The 19,657-nt window shown below is 42.6% G+C and overlaps 1 protein-coding gene across 4 annotated transcripts in view; it reads left to right on the forward strand.

The window, feature by feature from the left end:
* The window catches only part of GAREM1 (GRB2 associated regulator of MAPK1 subtype 1), a 229,409-nt gene that overhangs the window by 81,671 nt on the left and 128,081 nt on the right, over positions 1–19,657 (forward strand). For 3 of the 4 annotated variants that reach the window (XM_043888688.1, XM_043888689.1, XM_043888691.1), the window contains exon 2: positions 1,635–1,775. The exons of the other annotated variant lie outside the window; for it this stretch is intronic. In XM_043888688.1, coding sequence (XP_043744623.1) covers positions 1,635–1,775 — 141 coding nt within the window. The remainder of the gene's footprint in view (positions 1–1,634; positions 1,776–19,657) is intronic. 4 annotated transcript variants of the gene reach the window in all.

Here is a 19,657-nt window from a genome sequence, read left to right on the forward strand (position 1 = left end):
TTTGTATATTTTGTAAATTAATCCCTTGTCAGTCACATTGTGAATATTTTCTCTCATTCTGTAAGTTGTTTTTTCATTTTCTTTCTGGCTTCCTTTGCTGTGTAAAAGTTTTTAAGTTTGATTAGGTTCCATTTGTTTATTTTTGCTTTTATTTTCATTAGTCTAGGAAGCAGATCCAAAAAAATATTGCTGCAACTTATGTCAAAAAGTATTCTGCCAATGTTTTCTTTTCCTCTAGGAGTTTGAGAGTTACATGGTCTTACAATTATGTCTCTAATCCATTTTGAGTTTATTTTTGTGTATGATGTTGAAGAATGTTTTAATTTTATTCCTTTACATATAACTGGCCAGTTTTCTGAGAAACACTTGCTATAGAGACTGTGTTTTCTCTATTGTGTATCCTTGCCTCCTTTGTTGTAGATTAATTAACCATAAGTGTGTGGGTTTATTTCTAGGCTTTCTGTTCTGTTCCATTGATTTATGTGTCTGTTTTTGTACCAGTACAATACTAAAACATGTAAAATTTGAAAGGAGATATAAGCATTTAATCTCAAGTACTGTTTCAACAGAGAGAGATAAATTTATTTTTGGTAGTTATATTGTTGTGATTAAGAACATAAGCTTGGGGCAAATTCCCTGACGGTCCAGTGGTTGGGACTTTATGCTTTCATGGGTAGAGTCCTGGGTTCCACCCCTGGTTAGGGAACTAGGGTCCCACGAGCCATGGTGTGGCCAAGAAAAAAAAAGAGTGTAAGCTTTGGAATCTGACCTACGCTTGAATCCGCACCTTTCTGCTTATTGAACCTGTGTGCTTAGACTATACTTTACATTTCTGTTTTTAAAAATAATTTCGTTTATTTATTTATTATGTCTGATCTGGGCCTTCATTACTGCATGGGCTTTTCTCTAGTTGCAGAGAGCTGGGGCTACTCTCTAGTTGTGGTGTGTAGGCTTTTCATTGCGGTGGCTTCTGTTGTTGTGGAGCGTGGGGTCCAGGCCAGATGGACTTCAGTAGTTGCAGCACAAAGGTCCAGTTGTTGTGGCTCCCCAGGCTCTAGGGACCAGGCTCAGTAGTTGTGGCTCGTGGGTTTAGTTGCTCTGAGGCATGTGGGATCTTCCTGGATCAGGGATTGAACCCATGTCTCCTGCAATGGCAGGTGGATTCTTTACCACTGAGCCACCAGGAGAACCCCATACTTAACATTCTGAACCTTCATTTTTCTTGTCTGTAAAGAAGGAACAGTACCTGCCTCATAATGTTATTCTATTACATTGAAATAATATATATAAGACATTTCATTAGATGTGCTCAATATATTGCTGGCACTCAGTATATGTTTGTTTTATTATATTATTGTTGAAATACCACTAAGATAGAATGAGGTATTTGAAAATCTCTTTGCAAATAAATGGGAAACATTTTTATGGAATCCTGTGTATAGTTATCAGCTTGGCATGGAATGCCTTTTTTTTTTTTTTTTTTTTAATTGCTGATTCAGAAGTGGACTTTATCTCACCTTGGGATGAACTATCAACTTCTCCATTAGTGAACTTATAACTAATGAAATTTTGTTGCAGAGAATGGAATAAGCAGATGCTAATTCTAAGTTTCTTATATAAAATTTATTTTCCAGGAGAATGCATAGAAGGGCTGCGGGAAAATGACTACCTTCTGATTCACTCGTGCCGTCAGTGGACCACCATCACTGCCCATAGCTTGGAGGAGGGGCACTATGTCATTGGGCCAAAGATAGAGATTCCGGTACATTATGCAGGTAAAGCTCCTCTCAAGGGACAGGGCCAAGGAAGGGTACTTGAATATGCTAATTTTCTCCTCCACAGTGAGAAAGTAGGAGTTGTCTATAAACAAGAGGATATAATGACTTGGACAAAGAAGATCAAAACACTTTCGTAATCAGATTCATTTTGTCACAGGAATTTCTAATTAATGCATGTAGTTAAGCATGAATTCTTTTTTTTTTTTCTTTAATGATCTTGTGCATTTTTTTAACTTTTTATTTTGTACTGGAGTATAGCCAATTAACAGTGTTGTGAAAGTTTCAGGTAGACTGCAAAGGGACTCTGCCATACATGTACATGTGTGCATTCTCCCCCAGACTCCCCTCCTATCCAGGCCGCTGCATAACATTGAGCAGAGTTCCCTGTTAAGCACAAATTCTTCTTAGAGATTCATAAAATGAAAATGTTAACAAATATCATCTCTGGAATGGCAGTCCGTATGTGTAGGCAGCCTCTGAGCACAAGGATCTCTCCATTAACCTGAGCACAATTTGTGAAAGACATTGATTTCATGGTTTTACGAGATACCATTGCACAAACAAGCATTATGGTCTGGTTTTAAAAGTATTGAATTGAAAAGTCAGATGCTTGCACATGTCCCTCTGCAAAGGAGCGTTTAGAACACAGGCATCAGAGGTGACCTCACTGCTTTAGTTGAATTAGGATAGTAGCTACTTTCCTGCCTCACTTGAGGAGTTCCATTCAGTGTAACATGTCACTGTTGCATTTATTTAACTAATTTTTAACTAGTTTAGTTAACATGTTAACTAATTTTACTGTTATTTAACTAATTCCTGTCCATGTCATTTAACTAATCTTTATTAAGGGCTTTATAAGTACCAGCACTGTTCTAGGAGTTTAGGATCCATCTAGTAACTTGAATCCATTTTCAATAGTGGCAGTTTATACATGCAGTTTTTAAAAACATGATATATATATATATATATATCCTATACTTCCTTCTGTTCCTTATAGTTCATTATGTGAAGGATCTTTTTCTTTTTCTCTGCTATCATTAATGTTTCAAAAGTCTGTAGCAGGACGCCCTAGACTGCTGTCATGTTTTTGAGTGAAATCTCTGCATTGCCCAGAGAGTTGTCTATTTGGAAAGGGGGCTTCACTGTATTCCCACTGCCTAGAACAGCAGTAAATGGTATGTGTCCAGTAAATATTTATGGGATGAATGAATGGTTTGGTCCCCCTTTTATTCATAGGAGTCTTCATTGCTGGATATGACCTAGGGGTCACTAAACTTCTCAAAATCCTTATTACAGAAAAATTTTAAGAAAAGATTTCTCTTGCCTGAAACCCTGTCCTAGAATTCTCTTTCCCAGCCATAGGCATAGCCTTCACAGAAAAAGGAGGAACATACAGCTACAGAAAGTGTTAAGAGTGAGATTGGGAGCCAGGCAAAGGGGCAGAGAATGAGAGAGAGCCTCCACCTGCCTGGTCTCTCCTGCCAGTGGTCACACGACAGGTGAGTTCCATGCTAGTTCTAGCAGAACCAAAATTACGGTTCCTGTACTTTGTGGAAAACCAAGAAGGAAGATGTGAGGTTGTGATTCAGATGAATAAATTTACCTAATCTGTTGTGTTCTTTTAGTTGATTGACTTTTAGTCTTTCCCCCAAACCCTTGTGAATAGCACTGTGACATCACTTGTCCCAAATGAATGTTGTCATTTGATCAGATGTGCAGATTTCTTTAGAGACCCCATATGCCACCAGTCTAACTTATTGCTCAAAGCTCTCATCCTCTGATTCTAGTCCACTTCTCCAAACTTACCTTTTCCACTCCGAAGAGTGGGCCTTCCACTCTGGCTAGATTAGTCACCTTCCTGTGTCCTGGACATCCTGAATACTTTTCCGTGTAACCATTCCCTGGCCAGAGTTGCCTTCCTCAGCTGTGCTTCCATCAGAGCCTGTCATTGCATCAGGAGGCTGCTGGCACCCCCGACTTGTCCCCATGTTGTCTCCTGATGCACTTACCTTGTATCACATGCGTTTGGCACATGTCCTCAGGTTTCGCTCTGTTACATTTTCCTTGGACTTGTTCTTAGTCACTCAGTCATGTCTGCTCTTTGTGACCCCATGGACTGTAGCCCACTTGGCTTCTCTGTCCATGGGATTCTCCAAGCAAGAATATGGTGTGGGTTGCCATTTCCTCCTCCAGGGGATCTTCCTGACCCAGGAATCAAATCCATATCTCCTGTGTCTCCTGCTTTGCAAGCGGATTCTTTACCTGCTGAGCCATTACATGCACCCATATCTCCACTTGCCAGTTGGACTGTACACTCCTTAACAAGTGAGACCAATTCAAAAAGGCTTTGTGAGTCCTTTGGATCTGTACACAAAAAGATACAATTCTTTATGGCTGTGGATGTTCCATCCAGGGATCTCAAACTTGGCTACATATCTGGGAATCACCTGGGAAGCTTTAAAAATGACTGATGCCCAGTTTCCACATCCAAGGTTCTGATTTAATTGGCTTTGAGTGTGGGCTGAGCATCAGGGTTTTAATAGCTTCTCTTGTTGTTATTCCGCCAAAGTTGGAAATCCTTTGTTCTGGAATGGGCATTCACTGTGTCAGATGATGAGATTTCCCCAAACACCTGCAAATACTTGCAAATGTTTTGTTCTAAATATATATATTTTTTAACATTCATCTTCCACTGGGTAAAAGATGGTATATTAACAGCTTACTCTTTATCTGCAAGGAAAGTGATAGTGCACTTAATTGGGAACCCCAGGCAGTATATTGCAAATGATACTTTTTCCTTTTTAAAAGTAAAGTTGAGGTGCCCAGACTAAAAGGAAGTTTGAACACTAAGATTGTACCACTTTACATGAAAAGAAAGAAAACATATTAAAGGAAGAAAAATTTGAAATGGAACTGTCTTAGTTCAAGTTGCTGTAACAAAATTCCATAGACTGGATGCATTGTAAACAAAAGAAATTTATTTCTTGAGAAGTCCAAGATCAAAGTGCCAGTAGGTCTGTTGTCTGGTGAGAGCCCACTTTCTGGTTCTCAGATGGTTATTTTCTTGGTGGGTCCTCATATGGTAGAGAGAGAGAGGGAAAAAAAAAAGAGAGTGAGAGAGAACAATAAGCTTTCTCAAGTCTATTCTTACAAGGGCACTAATCTCGTTCATGAAGGCTCCACCCTCAGGACTAATTGCCCTCAAAAGACCCCACCTCCGAATTCCATCACATCAGGGATTTAGCCTTCAGCATCTGACTTTGGGAGGATGTAAACATTCAGTCCATGGCAAGGAACCAGTGTTTTATAAGACTTGATAAAATCATTTCAAAGAACATCCTCAGGTATATTTTATTTCAAAGGATTTATGACCAAGTCCAGCCTTTGGAAGAAAGAGAGCGTAAAGTAAATAGTGGAGGCTAAAAATACCATTTATGTCTCTGGTTTAGTAGTGTTCTAATTTTAGTTAGTAGAAGAAACACTTATTCATGCATATTTCACTAATTTGTTATAACTTCATTTACACTGAGAGTCATCACTCATTCTTTGAGAAAAATTAATAATAATTAAATACATTTGATGTAGGAATAAAATCTACCAGTTTTGTAATCAGCCTAGTTGGATTCCTGGTTCTGCCACTTACTGTGTGTATTTGGGCAAGTTACTCGACCTCTCTGGATCTTAATTTCCTCATCTATAAAGTGAAGACAATGAGTGCCTTTCTCTTCGGGCAGTTGTGAAGATTAAAAGAGGTGATGCAAGGGAAGCACCTTTCTGAATTCCTGTTTGTATAGTCACTCAGTCGAGTCTGACTCTGCAACCCCATGGACCGTAGCCCTCCAGGCTCCCTGGTCCATAGGGTTCTCCCAGGCAAGAATACTGGAGTGGGTTGCCGTTTCCTTCTTCAGCGGGTCTTCCCAACTCAGGAACCAAACCCCAGTCTCCTGCATTGCAGGCAGATTCTTTACTGCTGAGCGACGTGGGAAATGCTTACTATTAGTACTTACCAAGTGCCCCATGGTGTTAATGGTGGTGATTATCGTAATGATAGCGGCACAGTGATTCTGAAGATTTAACTCTTTGTTTTGAAGTACAGATTACAAGTTGAATTACTTTTCTGTGCATTAAAGCAGACTGAACACTGACACCCTTAGAGTTGTTTTGGCTACTGTTGTGTTGTTTTAAACTTCTTATTTTGAGGCTGCAATAGTATGATATATACCTTTGTATTATTTACCCATTTTTGACCATCATTTCGCCATGTTTGTTGTATTCTTTTCCTCCATCTCTTTCTCTACATGTACACACACACACACACCCATGTTATTTATTTATTTATCCCAAATCTTTGGAGCAGACCACACACATCCCCCTTGTACTTCATTATGTGGTTCCTAAAAACAAGGATATCCTCTTATGTAACCACAGTACTGTCAGCAAATTCAGGACATTTAATACTTTGATTTAACCTGCACTGCATGTTCCGGTTTTGTCATTTGTCCCAATAATATTTTTTTTCCCTCCAGGACAGCATCTAGTCTGAGACCACTTACTGTTTTTTCCTATCATGTCCCTTTAGTCTCCTTTAATCTGGGATCGTTCCTCAGCCTTTCTTGTGTTTCTTGACAATCTAGAAGCATGTAGGCAAATTGCTTTTTAGAATAACCCTCACTTTGGGTTCCACAGGCTCTTCATGATTAGACTGAGATTATGCACTTTGGGCTGGTTGTGTCCTCCTCGGTGAAATCACATCTGGAGACACGGGTGTCCATCTGTCCCTTACTGGTGACCTTGATTTTAATCACTCGGTTAAGATGTCTGATTTCTCTGCTGTATAATTAGCATGTGCTTTGTGTTATTGGGAAGTTCGAAGGAAGATTCTTTGAGATTCTGTGGGTGTCGCGTTCCTTCTCTAACTCCCTACCCCCTTTTATTGAGCAGCTATTGATGATACCTGTCTGATTCAATGTTTACTTTGAAGGTGGTAAAATAGTGCATTTCTAACTTAAGTCCATCATTCCTTCTTCTATGTGTTGTCATTCTGTTGTAAGGAAGAGCTGTTCCTCTCTCCCCCTGTGCCTCTTTACCTGTTGTTATCAGCATGGAGTTACGGATTCTTACTTCATGCAAGGGGTCAAAATATCTTCCTGTCCTTGTTTATTTTGATGCTCGACTTGTCCATATTTTGCCATGTGAGCACAAGCTGGCCCATCCATCTTTGTGCCTTGCCCGCTTTGTCCTTCTTTTCTGGTATAGGTGGCAGCTGTTTTTCCCTTCTCAGTGTCCCATTTCCATCAGGGCCACTGCACTGTCCTGTCCAAGGCAGCACCCCTTACTTTGTGATCTCTGTAAACGGCGCCCCTGGGAGTTGTGCAGTACACAGCCTAGGCAGCCGTACACAACTCTGTACACATACATTCTGAAAAATAGCAAAACTCAGCATTTTTAGAAAAATCACAATCCCGAGTGCCTTTCCCATATTTTTAATCAGAGATTTTCATGAAATTCTTCATGTGAAAAGAAATACTTTCATAAAATTTTCAGAGAAGAGAAATATGACTTGAAGTTCTTATCAGAGTTACACTCTCACGTGGTGGTGATAAGAATCACCTTACTCTGAATTCTGAAATTATTAGATGTGCCTTGAGAAAAAAAAAATAATGTCCCTCATTCTGACAAAGTAAGTTTTTTATTTGGAATAAAAGGCATTTTCTTGGTTTAACAAACAACTGATTCCAAGAGAGAATGTGTTTAGTCAGCATCACGTATTTTGCTAACAGCAGAGAAACCACTCAAGAAAAATTGGCATAGTGTTTAGAAAAGTGATTGCCACTTTCACACATGTTTTAGTAAAAGGCAGCACAGATCAGTTTTATCCAAGCTCTAACTTCTTGTTGCTACTGAAAGGGCAAAGATTTCCTAAGGAGTGTACAATGGGGAATTTGGAATTTTTCTGCATACTCAGACCATCTAAACTCCTGCCTGGCCCAATCCACTGCTAACTCACCCTGAACATCTCCTGCCTCCCCAGTTTATCTTGACCTGTTAAACAACAACGACAATACAAAAAAAATTCTCTTTTTAAAAATTAGGAAAAGGAACCTAGTGCAACTTAGTTATAGCCAATAGTTTGTAAAGATGAATGATTTCCATTTAACAGTTCAGATTTCTCTTCGTCAAATTCCTTTTGTCTCTACAGTTCAGAGCGATCAGTCAAGCTCACTCACATTGCTTACACTAAAGCAAGTGTCTCGGGTTTAGGCTGAACCTTCCTAGGGCGTTAACCCTGATTTGGTATTCACAATTTGACATTTTGTCCGTTAAAATTAATGTAAACTTCAGACTCCACAAAAAGCTGGATATGCTGTTGCCTCTGGAATTTGCCCTTTTAAGCTCCAAGTTTCCAACTTATAAAATGGAGATTTTCCTTAGAAAATATCGTGAAGATTCTCTGAACTCCAATTGACTCAACAGCTTCCCTACCTCAAGATGAGTTACTAAATAATGTTACCTCCTTGTTCTCACCTCTTTCCTGAAAGCTAACCAGAAAGAGCTGTCCAGGGACAGAGCTCTGAGAAGTCAGATGAATCAGAACGTGAGGTGTTTGTGTACCCACGGTCCACCATTGGGGAAGTCGTGGGACTCTGACCGGGTTTGTGAAAATTCACATCATTTGATGGCATGCCTGGTGTCGTCAGCAAACAGATCACCACTCGAACAGATGCATCTGAGATAAACCCCAGCCACATTTGGTTCTATTTTTACATTCTCAGCCTCCTGCAAATCCAGTGACTCTTTAACAAGCTAAAATGATCTCAGTACTTCCCTCCTCCTAAAGGAAACCAACCCTGAATATTTGATGATGAAACTGAAACTCCAGTACTTGGCTATCAGATACAAAGCGCCAACTCATTGGAAAAGACCCTGATCCTGGGAAAGATTGAAGGCAGGAGGAGAAGGGGGTGACAGAGGATGAGATGGTTAGATGGCATCACCAACTCCATGGACATGAATTTGAGCAAACTCCAGGAGATAGTGAAGAGGCCGGGGAGCCTAGCATGCTTCACTTCAAGGGGTCGCAAAGAGTCAGACACAGCTTAGTGACTGAACATCAACAACAGCTTCCCTCCTTGCTACAATATGTACAGAAATAAGTAACAGTGGAACCCAAGGCTAGTTAGAATTGCTTATGAAATCTGCAAGGCCCTTAGCAAGCACCTGCATTTACATCAGCAGTACCTGTTTTTAAAAATGTAGGATGTGCGGTGTCTGTCTCTCAGGCAAAATTATAGTAATGTGGTATCTAACATAACCTTGAATTGTAATCACTGAACAAAAGGAAATGTTGAAACAAGCTAATTTTATTCTCCTGGGGTGTGAGTTTAATTGATGTGAATCATCCGCTTATAAAAGTAACTACTTGTGTAGAGCAGTATGTGTACTTTCTCTGTTATATGGTTTAGCTTATGTGATAAAATGGAAAGTAACCAGTCTGTCTTTTAGAAAGTCCTCAGCACAAGTATTGGGCTTCCCAGGTGCCTCAGTGGTAAAGAATCCGCCTGCCAGTGCAGGAGACTTGGGTTCGATCCCTGAGTCAGGAAGATTCCCTGGAGAAGGAAATGGCAATCTTGCTTGGGAAGTCCCATGGACAGAGGAGCCTGGTGGGCTATAATATACTCCAAGGGTTTGCAAAAAATAAAGAGTCAAAGATGACTTAATGACTAAATAACAACAACAGTACACGTATAGCATGGCAAGCGATATTATCCCAACCAGTTTTGCCAGCACCAGTAGTAAATATTAGCTAAGAAATAACACTTTTTCATAACTGAATCTTTAGGTTACAGTTAGCAATAACTTAATTTTATTTTGTGTTTGCTATTCTCTTGTTGCTTCCCTGGTGGCTCAGACGGTAAAGAATCTGCCTGCAATGGGAAAGACCTGGGTTTGATCACTGGGTTGGGAAGATCACCTGGAGGAGGAGGACATGACAGCCCACTGCAGTATTCTTGCCTGGAGAATCCCCATAGACAGAGGAGCCTGTCGGGCTTCAGACCCTGGGGTCGCAAAGAGTCAAACACAACTGAGCAACATTAGCACATATTCTCTTGTCGGGCTTCCCTGGTGACTCAGGGGTAAAGAATCTGCCTACAGTGTAGGAGACACAGGAGATGCGGGTTCAGTCCCCAGGTTGGGAAGATCCCCTGGAGGAGGGCGATGGCAACTCGCTCCAGTATTCTTACACTGAAAATCGCATGGACAGAGGAGCCTGGTGAGTTGTGGCCGATGAGGTCACAAAGAGACACGACTGAAGCAACTAACCACACACACACACACTACATTCTCTTGCTAATTCAGCATTTTGCTTGTATGTCTTCATGTTACTTTCACAACAAACCCATGAGACAGGTTCTATTTTCTGTGTTTGTGCACCAATGAGAACTGAGGTTTAAAGACATTAAGGATCTTGTAATATTACCCAGCTAATGGGTGTGATTGGAACCCAGGACTTGCAGCTCCACAACCTGTTTCCCCCACCGCAGTTCCTCTTGAATGTGCCATAAGGCACTTGCACACGGAAGTCATCCCGACCCTCACAGAGAAGAGAGATCAGTTAGAATTCGCTGGTAAATTTAGTAAAGCTGCTTTGCTCTCCTTTCACCCAGCTCCCCACGTGTATTCTGACTCTAGGGGAAAACTAAGGAAACATATTTATCTTGACCTTTTCTAGATTTATAAGTCATCTGCATACAGGTGATGTTCTCCTCTCTCAAGTAAATTACAGGAGGCAGCAAAGACAGAAGAGCTGCAGGGAGAGCCCCGGGCCAGGGAGAGGATGGAGGGAACCTGGGGGGCTTCCTACCCAAGTCTGGAGGCCCAGGGAGAGGGTCTTCTAAGTGTGACTGAGGACATTGGTGATCTTCTAGTGAATAAGTGGGAGGAAAATCAGACTTCATGAGGGGGTTAAAAATGAGTGGAAGGTGAGACAGCAAGCATGGATAACTATGTTTGTCACAGTGTGTTAAAGAAAAGCTGAGGGAGAGGACATAGGAGTGAAAGGCTTCTAATATTCTTCTTCTTTTTTTTGTTTTTTAACAATAACAGGGTTGGAGGCATCTTTCTTGGTTGGAGGATTACTCAAGAGAGGATAAAGGGGGAAACTAATTAATATAACAGCCCAGTGTCTAGGAAGTTGTCTCTGCCATTGTTTCCACTTCTTCACCATGTAGTTGGTGTAGCTACTGTAACAGTGTTTGTGGTCAGAGGTCGGATGAATTGTTTCTTTCACACTTGGGTGTCCGCCCAGATGTTTTAAGTCAAAACAAAGACAAAGAACTTAATATAAGTGTCAGCCTTTGATAGAAGAATGACTTCAGGATTGTTGTCAGCCTTCGGTATAGTTTTCTAGTTTTACTTCTAAATACTTAAGAATAATAACACAAGTAAGCTAGAATGTGAATGGTATTCATTCTGAGATGATATTAGGGAATTATCTTGATTTCGTGTTAGGTGTGATTCTTGTGTTATAGTTTTGAAGCAAAACATCCTTATTTGTTAGAGACACAATTATTTAGGGGAGGGGAATATGATTTTCATTTATAAAATACTTCAAAATCAAACATCAGCATAGATGAATATTGGGCAGGCTGTTAAAGTTCTTCAGTCTAGGTAAAGGGTAGATGGTATTCATTTTTTGCATGTTTCAAAATTTTTTGTGATAACAAGGGGAAAAGGACTCCCCGACAGCAACCAGCAGCAAAGTTAATTTTTGTGTCTAACTCTTCAGTGGTGTTCTTAACAAAACCGCTCCTCCCTCAGCCCTTGAACCCTACTTGCAGTCCTAGGTAATTTCTGTAGGGGTGACAGTCCACCTTTCCCTGGGTTGTTCTGTTCTAGGGTCAAGTGTAGAAACAGCCCAGCGCGAGGTGAACCAGAGAGAAATGATTCTCTTTTTACCACGTGGTGGAACCGTCCCCACCTTCCTTTGGGGGCTTGATTGCTCCCAGTCTGTTGGCTCCCAGGGGTTGACCCAGTTGGTGGTGGTAATTTAAGTATAGAGGAGAGGGTGTGTGTGTGTGATTTGAGAAGAAAGGAACTTCTTTTTCATTAAATTCTTTTTCATTAGTTTCTCCTTAAAATCAGCTCTATGGGAGAAATGGGAAGGGGGCATATGAGTAAATACAGGGCAGAGTGAATCAGTGTCACAGTATGTGGCTTTTCTTGATCTATAAACATCGGTAAAAAAAACTTTCATAAAATATTTGAGAATCCCTCGATTGCTGTTTTCACTTTTCAGCATGTTTACTCTCAAAATCCTTGAAAATCACATACTGAATCTATGCACAGAAAATCTAGGTTCTGAAATGTAAAACAAACAGGGTATGCAAACAAGGATGGTGTTTAGAGTTCAAAGCTCCAGGTTGCCATTTTCTCTTTTTTCACCCCCCCAGCTTATATGTCAGTCCCGAATGGAAAGTTAGTACTTGAAAGAGGATCACTCCAGCTCGAGTCTGGTTTAACCTATGAGATGATGTGATTAACATCAGGTGGAAAGTTTGAACAAGCTGCCTGTAGCCATGCTGTTAATGGGGTGTTTATAACAAGGGTGGGGATGGGTTCGTCTCACTTCGTAATTTGATTTCCATGTTGGATTTGTACCTCCGAGAGGTGGTGTGACCTTTTCAAAGGTTCCCTTTCAGCTTTTAAGAATTGCTTTGAGGTTGGTTTTTTTTTCTTTGCGGAAAACAGGCTTCATATGTTCCAAAACTGATGCAGTGCTGGTAAAGCTTCATGAAGTCACTTTGCTCCATTTCTTAGATTTGGAGTCACTTACCTTCATGAATCACCCTCCAGGGCCGCCGTGTGCTGGCCTTCTGTTAAACCTCTTACCCAGCTGGGGAGTTGTCAGGCATGCTGTCCACAGAAAAACGGCAGACCACGTGTACCGTGTGAACCTTTCTGACATTGAGGGCAAGGGGATGATTCAGACGCTCACATGTGGTTTTTTTCCGGAAGGTGTACCTCAGCAAGGCCTCCAACCTGTTAGGACTGGTTTGCAGAACATCATGGGGTTTGTCCCTAAGAATGAGTCAAGCCAATGATTGAGCATGAGACAAACAAGAAACGCAGAGCTTTTATCATCTACACATGAAAAATTGTAGGTAAATGAGATGCCGTGGGCACATCAATGTTTGAAATATTCCATGTCTCCCCTCATGTCTTTTGCATCTCGTAAGCTTAATACCTAGTGACTGTTACATCTTTCTGTACAGTCCTTCACACTATTTTCATCACCTCAGCATTCTTTCTTTTTCTTTTTAAGATTTATTTTGTCTGTGTGCATGCCTTGTTGCAGTGTGCAGGCTCAGTAGTTGCAGGGCTCTGGCTTAGTTGCTCTGCAGCGTGCGGGGTCATAGTTACCTGACCAGGGATCAAACTCATGTCCCCCGCGTTGAAAGGTTGGTTCGTAACCACTGGGCCACAGGGAAGTCCCTCAGCTTTCTTACTTGCAGTAGTGAAGCAAGTCACCCAAAGAGGGAGATTTCAGCCCCTTGTCCACCTTGTGCCCTTTTCTCTCTGCCCCTCAAAGTAATTGTGTGCCAAGTCTTGGTTTGGTTTTTTGTTGCTGTTGTTGCTTTCTTCTTGTTGTTGGCTTTTTTTTTTTTTGGCTGTGCTGAGTCTTCGTTACAGCACACTGGACTTCTTTAGTTGTGGCGTGTGGGCCCTGCAGCATGAGGGATCTAGTTCCTGACCAGGGATCGAACCCGGGGCCCCCTGCATTGGGAGCTCAGAGTCTTAGCCACTGGACCACCAGGGAAGTCCCCTGGCCAAGTCTTGTGGCCACCACCTCCACAGCCTCTGCTGAAGCTGCTCCCTTTTTCCAGCCTGCTCTCATTGGGTCTCTGAAGACCCTAACGCCTCCTGCCTGCCCCCATCAGTCAGATTATTCTTCCTCAACTATTGCTGTTATTTCACCACTGACCGGGTAAGTACAGACTCTCTTCTAATCAGGGCCAGAATAGACTCAGCTGAGAGCACTGGTCTGTCATCCACACCTTGCCAGGCACCAGCCACAACGGCCTGTTTGTTGTTCCCCGGATGGGCTGCACCCACCTGCCGCACTCCATGCTGATTCTAGTTCTTGGATTGCTCACACTTCAGTCACCCCCAAGTTGTGAGGTTCTCCCTCACACACCACCTCCCTCAAGAAGCTTTTCCGTTTTCCACACCATGTATACAGATAAGGTCCTTCCTGTGTGGAATCATATAGTAATTTGTATCCAAGAGCATTTATGTCATGATCTCATCCTCCCTGCTTCTAAAGGCTCCTTGAGGACAGTCCTGCACCTCACAGAACCTGGCACAGGCTTGGATGGTTTAAGGGCTCACTAAATATTTTTGACTGCGTGGAACCTGAGTCATCTTTAAAGAATGAACTTTTTTTTTTTTTTTTCCAGTCGGTTTACAAAGATGCCTGAGATGCCCAGAAAACAGTCTGATTTCCTTTCCCCTTGAAGCAGGCAGGTGTGGCTCTTGGCCCCTCTGTGGACAGTGAGAGAGATGATGGTGATGCTCTGAAGGAGGCGCCAACTGTTGAATAAGGAGAGAGCAGTTCTGGTGGGGATGAGAGGTGAGGCCCTCAGGTGACCATTCCAGGAGAAGGAGTCTTGACCAAGCGCCAGCTTGAGCAGAGCTGTGGGTTATGGACAGTGGTAAAGATAACTCACGTGCTTTGTGGGTGAGAGGGGGAAGGAGTGTTTAGAAAGTAAGGTTAGAAAGTCAGCTTGGAACAGATTTGAAGAGATTTGAGTTTTAGGCTGAATAATAACAGTAGTCTTTGTGTCTTGGGGGCAATAGCCCTCATAGTCTGTCTTTTGGAGGCCACCTCCTACACAGATTCAGAATGGACGCTGAGAAATAAAAGAAAGAGGATAGAAAGTTGTTTGAATAGCCTGATGAAAAGATAATGAAGACCTGACCTAGACTGGAGGAAATGCTGATGAGGTACAAGTTGATATCAAGATGCAGGGGACAAGGAAAAAGAAAGCTAATTCTTCTGAGTTTTTCTTTTTTTTTTTTTGGTCCAGTTTTTAAGGAAGCAGACTTTTGTTTTCAACCTCCCAGGCATAGGCCTTTCTCATGCATGCTTTTTCCTAATGGCTTTCATTTGTTTCTACCATTTTCTTTTTTGCTAAAACACTCTTGCCTCTTAAAATGTTGTCAACAAAATAAATTTCAGGTTCTTCCTAAAAATAAATAGAGTAAGAGAGTAAAGATTCAGATTTCTTTAGAAATGCCTTTATGATCTTTTGGGGACACTCAGGGCCTTCTAGTAGAAGTTTCCCATCACCTCAGGTACAGGTGGTGCTAGTGGTAAAGAACCCGCCTGCCAGTGCAGGAGACATAAGAGACATGGGTTCTGTCCCTGGGTTGGAAAGAGAGGGCATGGCAACCCATTCCAGTATCCTTGCCTGGAGAATCCCGTGGACAGAGGAGCCTATTGGGCTACAGCCCATGGGGTCGCAAAGAGTCGGACATAGGTGACATAGCACACACGCACTTAGACTTCTAGATTGGCAAGAATGTGCTTTTCCTTTTAGTTTTTGAGCCTGCCAGGTAATCAGGGATAGGAGTTCCACTGAAAAACATGTTTCATACAAGGCATCAGATGAAAGGAGGGAAAAAATTATATACAAAAATCTAAAGGTCAAAAAGATTGATACCACAAAGATTTAATAGTTTGGCTTATATCTGGCAATTACTTATTTCCTCCATGCAATAGTAATTCTTCGTTCTGTGTGTCAAAATCCAGGAAACTGAGTTGAATGAAATAGTCTGGTCGTATATTTCCAGTGCTATGATAGAGACCTTCTTCTGTGAAAGGGAGTATGTGTTTCATAGGTTGATTTGTTAAGATCAAAACGTCTGTTATGGAATCTGTTATAATTCTTAATAACTGTTACTTCCTTTACTTAAGAAAAAGAGTATTTGTTTTCTTTCTTTACTTTAACATAGACCCATGGTGCTCAACCAAGTTGAGCAAACAAGTTGCTCAACCAAGTTTCGAACTTCTACCCACCTCCCCTTCCCCAGGACATGTGGCAATACTGTGAGACACTTTTGGCTGTTGTAACAAGGGGAGGGGGGCCTACTGTGACCTGGTGAGTAGAAACCAAGGATGCTGCTGATCATCCTGTAAGGCCCCCGAGGGCCTCCACTACAGAGACGCCAGTGGTGCTGAGATGGAGAAAATCAGATAGCAGTAATCATGTTGTTATTCAGTTCAGTTCAGTTGCTCAGTCGTGTCTGACTCTTTGCTACCCCATGGACTGCAGCACCCCAGGCTTCCCTGTCCATCACCAACTCCCGGAGTTTACTCAAACTCATGTCCATCCAGTCAGTGATGCCATCCAACCATCTCATCCCCTGTTGTCCCCTTCTCTTCCTGCCTTCGATCTTTCCCAGCATCAGGGTCTTTTCCAGTGAGTCAGTTCTTCGCATTAGGTGGCCAAAGTATTAGAGCTTCAGCTTCAGCATCAGTCCTTCCAATGAATATTCAGGACTGATTTCCCTTAGGATTGACTGGTTGGATCTCATTGCTTTCCAAAGGACTCTCAAGAGTCTTCTCTAGCACCACAGTTCAAAAGCATCAATTTTTCGGTGCTCAGATTTCAGCATAAAATAGAGAATTTTTCAGCATAAAATGAGAATTTTTAATAATACAGCATAAAATAAAACTGATATAATAATGTTATTATTTTATAACATTATATAATATATATAACTATAATATAATAATAACATTATTATATCAGTTTTATTTTGTATTGACAAAAATTCTGATTTTGCACAGCAGCTGCCAGGCAGGCAGGTCCTAGGAAAAAAGTGTCAGGGTTGATTTGTAAAACATAAGAAGTCATTGCCCAGACTGAAAAAAAAGCATGTGAAGCATTTTTTTGCTGTTCTCAAATTTCTGAATGGACACTGAGTTCTGCACACAGTGCCTACTCCCGACAGCAGCCATGGGTGTCAGGGCAGAAAAATCCAGGGACAGTGAAGGTACAAACCCCTTTCAATGCAAAGCTTTGTTTATCCTCCAGGACTACCCTGGCCCCTTCCTTCTCCCTTTTTATTAAAAAAGAAAAAGGTATATATGTAAGTGCCTGGAGTACACAAATTTTACGAGAACTAAAACGACATTGTAAAACCTGGTCTCTCTACTTCAGACTGCAGTATGTATGTACATCATATGTGGTTCTTCAGATGTTGTTGACATTAGGAATTTTACATGTTGTACCTGAGGAAGGGTCCAGATCAGCCCTGCCTCCTCCAACTAGAAGTACATCATTTCATTATTGGTCATCATTTCTCTATTGTTATAGCTTCTTTCTCATTTTAAGAAAGTTCAGGCATCTGCATAGGGAACCCAAGTCCAGGGGGAGAGGCTGCAGTGAAGCAGTGCTGTTGCAGGTCTGGGGCTGCCTTCAGACGCTGATTGAATAATGAAGCACCTCCTGGACGCTGGGCAGTGAGTGCAGAGGGGGGTGGACGAGTGGAGGGGGAGCAGCGATAGCACGTGAGACCCGCCGTGGCGAGCACCTGGGGGCGTCTACTGCGTGGAAGGGGGTTCTTTATCACCCAGACCTGTGATCTCGTTTCATGGTAGAAACGGCCCCTTTCCAGATGAAAAAACCACGGCTCTGGGATCCTGGCCAAGGTCCTACCGTCAGTAGGTGGAGACTGAAACCCAGAGCCGTCCAGCCATGAAGCCTGCCCACCTGCCCCGGGGGCCAGGTCACAGACTTCCGACGGGCCTTCTGGGTTTGGGTTGCGCCCTGTCAGCATAAACTCACCTCCGTGATATTTTTTTAATCTGTGTTTCAGAGATAACCCTTTGGGAGCAGGTGGGGATAGCCCTCGGTGACTAGCAAATTGCGTAAGTGAGGTGGAACAGCCAGTAACACAGCCCGTTGTTCCCGGGGCTGCTCCCCAGTCTGTCCCGGCAGGCGGGTGAGTCTTGAAGAGACGGATGCTATCTCAGGCGTGAGACAGCGCTCTGACTGGGGCTGTAATTATCCTCTCTGTTTTTCCGTCTTCCCTGTACCTGATGCCCTCTCTTCAGCCAGGACACACACCTAGTGTCCTTCTGCTCGTCCAGCAGGGAAAGCTCACAACTTTGAGGCTGTATTATTCTTCCCCCCTCCCATGGGAGCGCCACGCAGAAAGGCCTTCTGTGTGTTCCCAGGGTGTAGAAGGGCTGGGGGGAAAAAAATCACGAACCCCGTGTCCAGATAAACAGGGCAGGCAGCTGGGGAAGTGTCAGGTATAAAGGCGCTTAAACTGAACTAGAGAATCCTGGCGTACATAGCTTCATCTCAGCCCCGCTCGGCTCCTGAGCCCATGCACGTACACACCGTGTTTCATGGCGAGTGTGTCTTTTCTGTGAGGTAGTGGAAGGGTGGTCGGGGGATGCTCTTTACCTGTTGCAGGAACCATTATGAAGCTGGTTTCTCTCTGGTGTTGTGATTGTGGTGCGTTTCTGTGTGTCACCTGTCGAGCGTGTTGCTGTAAAGAGGTGATGTCACTAGTCCCGCTGGTGTCCAGTCATCCCCGTCTACTGTCTTCATGTTTGACCAGCCAGGAACTCCAGACCTTGAATGACATCGAAGTGGCAGGAACTTCCTTGGGTCAGCTCTGCGATTGCTGACAGACTCCAGATCATGACCTCCTCCTGTCTTACGGCAAAAACCAACGACAAGAGTGGAGTCAGGAAGATGATGAAGATTCCTACTTTAACCTCTGCTCTTCTGTGGCTGTCTCAATCCATTCAGGTCCCTCTGACAAAATAACCACATACCGGGTGGCTTAGGAACAGCAGAAATTTACTTCTCACAGCTGTGGAGGCAGAGAAGTCCAAGGACATGGTGTCCACGTGGCTGGGATCTGGGAAAGGCCCTCTTCTGAACTGCAGACGGCTGACTTCTTGCTGTAGTCTCTCTTGGTGGAGGGGGCTGGAGAGCTCTGTGGGGTCTCTCTTACGAGACGACTGATCTCACTCATAACAGCCCGCTCTCCTGACCTGAACACCTCCCAGGAGTCCCGCCTCCTTAGTACCATCACATGTGTGTACGATGTCAGTGTATAAGTGGGCCGGGGGAGGACATATTCAGTCCATAGCAGTGGCCTAACTGCTTGAATTTTTCTCCCCAACTAGAGTATGCAGTCTACCAAAGTGACAATGTAGGGAGGAAGTTCTTTGATCTGTTGCATCTTCTTAGGGGCTTTGTGATCATTTCTATATGTTGTCTTAACTTTGCTGTGCCTCAGATTCATCACTTATAAAATAGGGGAAATAATACCTATATATACTTGTTTTGGGACTTCCCAGGCAGGTCAGTTATAAAGAATCCTCCTGCAATGCAGGAGATGCAGTTTCGATCCCTGGGTTGGAAAGATCCCCTGGAGAAGGAAATAGCAACCCACTCCAGTATTCTTGCCTGGGAAATCCCATGGACAGGGAATCTGGTGAGCTCTGGTCCAGGGGGTCGCAAAGAGTCAGACACAACTTAGTGACTAAACAACAACAACAATACTTGTTTTTCAGCTGAAATGAGCTTATAACTGATGCTTAGAAGAGCACCTGCATATGCTGGGCACTGTTTAAGTGCTCTGTACAGCTGTTACTGTGTAGTTGATGTAGTAAGACAGAAAGGAAATGAGATTTCCAACACTGGAAAGGAAGAGGAAAATATGTGATTGTCTCCTTAGAAAATCCCAGTAAATCAAGTGAACCAAAGATTATAAAGAATATTAGAATTTAGTGGTCAGATTCAAGGTTAGGTTATAAAATCAATAATGCTCTCTAATACACTAGAAAT

Source organism: Cervus elaphus, chromosome 27 (genome assembly GCF_910594005.1).
Source record: "Cervus elaphus chromosome 27, mCerEla1.1, whole genome shotgun sequence".
Classification (NCBI taxonomy): domain Eukaryota; kingdom Metazoa; phylum Chordata; class Mammalia; order Artiodactyla; family Cervidae; genus Cervus; species Cervus elaphus.